The sequence below is a fragment of the Triticum dicoccoides genome, chromosome 7A (genome assembly GCF_002162155.2).
Source record: "Triticum dicoccoides isolate Atlit2015 ecotype Zavitan chromosome 7A, WEW_v2.0, whole genome shotgun sequence".
NCBI classification, from domain to species: Eukaryota; Viridiplantae; Streptophyta; class Magnoliopsida; order Poales; family Poaceae; genus Triticum; species Triticum dicoccoides.
This window is the reverse complement of record NC_041392.1, coordinates 33,739,778-33,746,967: the sequence shown is the minus strand read 5'-3', so window position 1 is coordinate 33,746,967 and position 7,190 is coordinate 33,739,778. Positions and strand designations below refer to the sequence as shown.

General features: G+C 48.2%; 1 protein-coding gene across 1 annotated transcript; it reads left to right on the top strand.

Moving 5' to 3' along the window:
- Nucleotides 1–231: 231 nt before the first annotated feature.
- Nucleotides 232–4,481, top strand: LOC119327919 (NAC domain-containing protein 43-like). The gene is made up of 3 exons (XM_037600985.1): nt 232–634; nt 769–1,106; nt 3,283–4,481. Exons 1-3 carry the CDS (start codon nt 463–465, stop codon nt 4,000–4,002), a joined length of 1,230 nt encoding a protein of 409 aa, XP_037456882.1. The 5' UTR covers nt 232–462; the 3' UTR covers nt 4,003–4,481.
- The last annotated feature ends 2,709 nt before the right edge of the window (nt 4,482–7,190 follow it).

Here is a 7,190-nt window from a genome sequence, read left to right as displayed (position 1 = left end):
GCTGTTCTCTTGCCGTGGTGGTTATGTTGGCCATGCTGTGGTGCGGAGGGGATCAGTATGGTTTGGGGTGTGGTTTTCGTGGAGATTTTTAAGGCCGCGTCTCCTTTTTTCGGACCTCTTCCTCCTCCTCCTCATCCTCCTCCCCCCTTGCCGGCGGGGACCACCGTGGCACTTCTCCTCTCGAACGAACGTAACTTATCCCATTACAAGGCTAGCTAGCTTGGCAGCAGCTATATATAACCACCCCCCGTCCGTTGCCATTGTTTCCTTGCACCCCATCACCGGCAACAACTTCATTCCCCTCGACTCGACACCATCGTCTTCCCTCCCCTCCTGCTCCCTCCCATCAATTGTTGCTAGTTGTAGGCTATAGCTTGGTGGATCATTTCACTCCAGCTACAGTAGTGTCTTCTTTATCGATCCTATAGTGATCGTTGTGTGTGTGAGGTTCACCCATCGACCATGAGCATCTCTGTGAACGGGCAGTCGGTGGTGCCGCCGGGGTTCCGGTTCCACCCGACGGAGGAGGAGCTGCTCACCTACTACCTCGCCAAGAAGGTGGCCTTGCAGCGCATCGACCTCGACGTCATCCGCGACATCGACCTCAACAAGCTCGAGCCATGGGACATCCAAGGTTTGTGAATTCCTTCCCTTTTCCATTGCGAGAAGTAGACTAGTAGTAGTGCACAATGCACGCATGTGATCGGAGTAGCGCTCAGGACTCATGGATGGTGAACTAATTTGCCATGGAAAAACGCATGCATGCAGAGCGCTGTCGGATCGGAACTGGCCCGCAGAATGACTGGTATCTGTTCAGCCACAAGGACAAGAAGTACCCCACGGGGACGCGCACCAACCGCGCCACCGCCGCCGGGTTCTGGAAGGCCACCGGCCGGGACAAGGCCATCTACTCCGCCACCGGCTCTGGCCGCATCGGCATGCGCAAGACGCTCGTCTTCTACAAGGGCCGCGCCCCGCGTGGCCACAAGTCCGACTGGATCATGCACGAGTACCGCCTCGACGACGCCATCGCACCTGCCCCTGCGACCAACCCCGTCTTTGCTCCCGGCGACGCAAGTTCCTACTACTCCGGCATCTCATCCCCGGTACGTGTACTGTACCGCCTAGTCCACACCTCTACTACTGCAGCACGTTGCGACTGCATGCACGATGACCGGCCGGGGCCGACAGGGATGGAGATAGCTCGCTAGTGGTGCACTGCAATCGTGCGACTAACGTACGTACTGTGCACACACATATGCGACTGTAGACGACCCACAAGGTCTAGTGAAGATTATGTCCGGGTGGTGGTTGGAAATGGGAACACACATGACATGATGCAATGGGTTAATTTCCTTTCGATGGGTCTGCGTCACGGAAAGGGTGGATCATAGTAGTGGGTACTGGGTAGTAGGTTCAGCACTTGCGAGCAGACGATAAGTTAAAATTTAAATAGCGGTGGCAGCTCAGCCAGAAGTTATAAAAAATTATGGAGCTAAGTCCCATTTAGCCTTCCTTTTAAATCATAATTTTATAAAAAAAAATAAGAACACAATCAGGTGTCATATATGTCTGCTACTACCGAGTGAGCCTTTTCTATGGTCAAACCCTACGCGCGGGTGCATTCATGCATTTTTTTCTCGATAAAGGGCGTACCTGCATGCTTTCGGTAGACCTTTTGAGCTGCCTAGTCGATTGAAAATGCATGGATATATTTGAGATCCATCGACAAAAATCTTTTGACCTGGCTTTCGGTAGTAGGAGTACCTTCCATCGAAAATTTAACACCATGCATAATTAGCCTAGCTATTCTAATTACGATAAAAAATAATCGCGTGTAATTATGCACGTCGTGGTGCACTTGCCTTGCCTTCGCTGTTTGTAAGGCCAACTTCAGGGCACGATCCTAAATGGACGTCCGTTTAACCCGGATTTTTTCTGTTTGAGTAAGGCAATGGGGTAATGTCCGGGCCATTTTTGTAATGCGGTGGCCGTGCGCCCAACGCGCGGACGCATTCCGGCCGCATCTCGTCCGTGTATAATTTTCTTTTGTAAGCACATATCTTTTTTTTATCATTGATTTTTGATACATGAAAATACATCACCAAATTTTGACTAAAAAGCAAGATCAGAGAAAACAAGAACCACAAGAATACATTTTAGAAGATATCCAACTTCCATAACTTCTTCTGTATGTTGGATTAGTGCCTTCTCGATGCATTCATTGTTGATTTGCGGAGGCTCGATCTTGCATGTAAAGAAGTAGACATTGCTTCCTCGCATCTAGTCTCATATCTAGCCTCTATTCTAGCAACAAGTGTACTAGTCTCATCTCTAGCCTCTATTCTAGCTAAAAGTGCACGAACATCTACTAAATTGCGCTCTATCAATATATCGATGTAGTCTTCTACCCAGTACCAAAACTTGCATCCATTCTACACAAATAAAATTTTAGGTTAGCACAACTAGTCAAATCCGAGAACACAACCAAAGCTAAAGTAGCACATACCCTAGCGGTTGAGCACTTGATGAACACCCATCCGGAATGTTTCGTCATTGTAGACATGCGGCGCAAGACCTTCTTTGGGCAGTCGTCGCACGTAATGAGTGGCAACGATGCGCCGATGAGCTTTTGGGCCAGCATCGAGCCCGGCCAACCGCCATTCAGGTATCTGCTGGCGGACCGCCGACGGTGTAGATCTGAGCGGCTAGAGGTGGAGTCAGCACCTGCCCGCCAGTCCATGGCGCGGCGTGGCCTCCCACAGCCGGGAGAGCTCAAGCCCGACCGGAGCCGCTCCAAATCCGGCCGCCGGATGCGCAAATCAGGTGACCGTGGTTGGATAGACCGCTATACAGCTTCATCTATAATTTTTATGGCTGGGCGAGCGCGCGTCCGAGCTGCACAGCTGCAATGGCAGCGGCGGCGGCGGCGACGACGAGGGGCAAAAGTGGAGGGGGTGCGGCTGGAGAGGGAGGGGGCGGATAGAAAGAGGGGTCCCTGTGCCATCGACGGGCGGGCCAGGGAAGGACATGCGCACACGGCCCGCCCGTCCGCGCGCTGTTTGTTTTACCCCAAAACGGTCCAAACTTGGGCCAGAAATGGGTCGAAAGCGGACATAAAACGGACAAAAATCCGTTTGCGTCCGCTAGTTGGACCATCTGGTATGTTTGTTTTACCCACGCACCCGGAGAGAATGGGGTCGCGCGCGCTGAAGTTGGCCTAAGCGACCGATCGATCTGATTGTAAATCAACTGACGGTGTTATCCGTATGATATGCGTAGGTTCGCGGCGTGGCCGGGGTCCAGTCACCGTCGGCACAGGAGGACGGGTGGGTCATCTGCAGGGTGTTCAGGAAGAAGAATATCGTCGTGCAGCACCAGAACGGCGGCGGCGCAGCGTCCAACAAGCTGGTCGGCGCCGGTGCCATGGAGTGCAGCCAGAGCAACTCCTCGTCGATGGTGACCGCCGCCGGCGACAAGGCCAAGGCGCAGATGCACCAGCAGCAGCAGCTGCCACACAGCGACGACGCGCTCGACCATATCCTCAGCTACATGGGCCGCTCATCCATGGCATCGTGCAGGCAGGAGACCAAGCCCACCAACCCATCATCGTCAGCGCTGGACCACCTGATCAACAGCGCGTGCCACAGCGACAGCAGCACCCTGTACGACAAGTTCATGAAGCTCCCGCCGCTCGAGCACGTCATCCCCGGCGGGCTCCTGCCGGCGCCGACCGAGTACGGCGGCGACTGGGACGCTCTTGACCGGGTGGCGGCGTACGAGCTCAACGGCCTCTCTGACGCCGCGACGGCCAAGACCACCAACGGCATGTCCTATATCGTGGACGATCTCGGTGGCGCCACGGCCAACTCCGGCAGTGGCACCCTACACGCTTCCTCCGTCACCGGGGCTGGCGATGGTGACCTGTGGAGCCTGGCGCGGTCGGTGTCATCGCTACACGCCGACTTGACGATAACCTGTTTTAACGCTGTCGGGTGCTAACACTGTCCTAGCTCAAACTTGCTTATTTTTTATAAGAACATTTTTTTTTTGCATATAGAGCTTATTCAATCGCACGCACTACAGGAGTGCCCAGATTATATATAACGAGATGCAGAGTGAATATGTCCAAAGAAATGTTGCCATACTACAACAGAAAAAGTAAAAGTAGATAAATAACCTAAGATGGAGGAGATCCTATCCAAAGACTACACAACCATCCATGATTGTGGAACACCTCCCTCTGCTGAAGCCTTCTTCATCAACTTTGCTGCAACGATGACGATGTGGGGATAGTGCTCCTTGGACTATGGGTTGAAAACAATAGCTATGTGACATCTGCTCTATGCCATTCTTCAATACAAATATCTCATGAGTTGTCTAAGACTACCAACAGTGGGACTAACATAATAGATGATAACATCACATATATCTAGACAAAACAGATGATGTGGCGAGTAATCAATGAGGAAAGAGGGGCATGCGGTAGCTAGTTACTGTAACATCACACATGCCAAGACAAGATGAGTATATACAACCAAATAAATGAAGTGTTGCATGACACCACACATATGTTACTCCCCACTATAGAGGTAGTAACATAAACTAGAAATATATGCATGTTACTAGTCTAAGTTACTACCCATTGTGACTAGTCTAACATGATTGTGATCAATATGATGTAATTCTCGATGTGTTTGTCGTGGTGTGATGAATTTCTACTTTATTCCCAGAATATATATATATATATATATATATATATATATATATATATATATATATATATATATATATATAGATTATTTATCAGTTTGTTTTGGTTGTTTGCTGCATGATTATATCTGTGCACGCTCTCCTATCTATTAGTCTTGCCCTAGCCATGTTTAGATAAATGATCTCCAAGAGGAAGTTCTTTATGTTGGTTGGGTTTAACCTTGTACTCCCTTCGTTTCAAAATAAGTGTCATGATTCTTGTTCAAATCTGGATTAAAACTACTACACTTATTTTGGAACAGTGAGAGTAATAGTCTATGTCAGTGATAGAAAGATAAAAAAAGGCGTGCAGTGTATTATTGCCACTAAGGATAAAAATATATCTGCCTAGTTATCTCGGTGATGAGCAAGAGATAAAAATAATATACTATCAAGATTATGTCACCTTGCTTGATGCAATCCTTTGTTTTATTACTTAATAATTTAAAATATATGATGTATTTTGGTTTGAAGTGGAGTACTAGTTATAGATGAAGCTGTATAGCGGTCTATGGATACAAGGACGTAATGCCTATATGCTGACATGTATGATCAAACATAAAAATTGTAATAATTGATACACAACTATAATTTATTTACCTTGTCTATGCTATTTGGAGAGGAGATACTAGTGAAATTATGGATTGCAGTCATTTATTCCTCATAAATTCAACTCTATATTCAGCTTGTACTATTATTTTAATATTTTTATTTTTTTCCTACTTGTCATATAAAAATCTATTTCATACACACAATACATTTTTTTGTGATTATACACACGATACATTAATTCTTGTAATTAGCAAGGTTAGTGAGAATGAAAACCTCACTAGACTACTCATAGGAGAATACCACGGGTTGATATCTTCGTTGTCAATACTGAGAGAGGATTCTTTCGATACTATAAACCCTTGATATTTAGGGCCTAACAATTATTCTTTTGTTGGTACTAGATTATTAGCGAGAGATGTCATGAATCAATCAACGAGTCGCTTCCACTATCTACCATGAACTAAACCTCTCCGCACCTAGGCTCCCCCCTTCCGCAAACACAGTTACTCTTGATGTTATTTAGTTGCACTATTATTTCACACATTTCTTTATTCTCCTTTACAAAAACTCTATTTCTTCACCACATTTCAAGTTTTGTAGGTACCATCCTAATAAAGCCACTCGAGACCTCGAGTGTGATCGAAGCAGTTAGAGCATCTTCAACAGGCGCGCTATGCGCGGCGTGCTAAAAACTCACTTACAGCGCACGGATGGCCTGTTTTTGCGCGGCGGGGTGCGTTTGCTCCAGTGTCCGCTACAAATTTTAGCTCGCACGAGCCGCTCCAGCAGCCACTGCAAAAACCTGTGTGCGCGCTTTTGCACAAACAACATATGCACTCCAAACTAATATAAAAATCAAATGCATAGATAAAATAGATAAAGAATCAATACATAGATATTTCACAATGCGTACATAGTTCATCATAGATAAAAAAACTAGTCCAACACGATAAAAACTACTACGGTGTAACTAGATAAAAACTATGGTGCAAATAGAACCTACTCCGAGTCGTCCTCATCATTCTCGCTGGTGTCGTCCGAGGTATCGAGCCACGCGTCTTCCCAACGAGGATCGTCTGAGTCAAAGAACGACTCCCCACCCGCGTTAACGAGATCACACTGCGCCTCCGCGAGTGCCTTCCGTCGACGCCTGTCTGCCCGCTCCGCGCGGCGCCTTGCCGTCCTCTCCACCCAGAAGGCATTCTCGTCGGCGACGTCCTGCGGGTAGCGCTGGCGCCACTCTGCCATGGCTCGCTCGTCCTCCTCGGCGATGAGGAGGCGGCGCTGCGGTGGTGGCGCGTTGGTGGCGGGACAAGGAAGCGGCAGAGGAAGCAGAGGAAGCGGGGACAGAGCGCGTGGCAATGTGGATAGCGATGGAAGGCCGCGTGGCTGGCACAACAATTTATAGGCGCGCCGAAAGAGGTGGGCCAAATCTAGCACGCGGCCTTCCGCTTTTTCCCCGCGCGCAGTCGTTTTCCGCGCGCCCGAGTTTCCTGCCTCCGCTGGAGCGCACGAAAACGTCCCCTGCGCGCTAAAATGGTAGTTTACCGCGCACGCGGGGTTATTGTGGCTGCTGTTGGAGATGCTCTTGCCGTAACACACGCCTTCACTTGTCATTGGGCCAATATAGTTGGTGTATGTTGAGTGCAGAAAAAGTTCCAATGTTAAAATATGAAGCAAATGACACTTCACCTTCAAAGCTGACCCGTTTTCTTTCGAAACCTCTTTCTGAGAGATGTTTCAGTTCCCGTGTAGTATACGGCACAACTTTTGCAAAAACATCTAAATTTTTAGTACAATCTTTAGGGGACATATGATGACACCCTGCTAGTTTGCATTATTTACGGACTTTGTTCGCTTTTTCTAGTATTAAGAAACTAATAAAC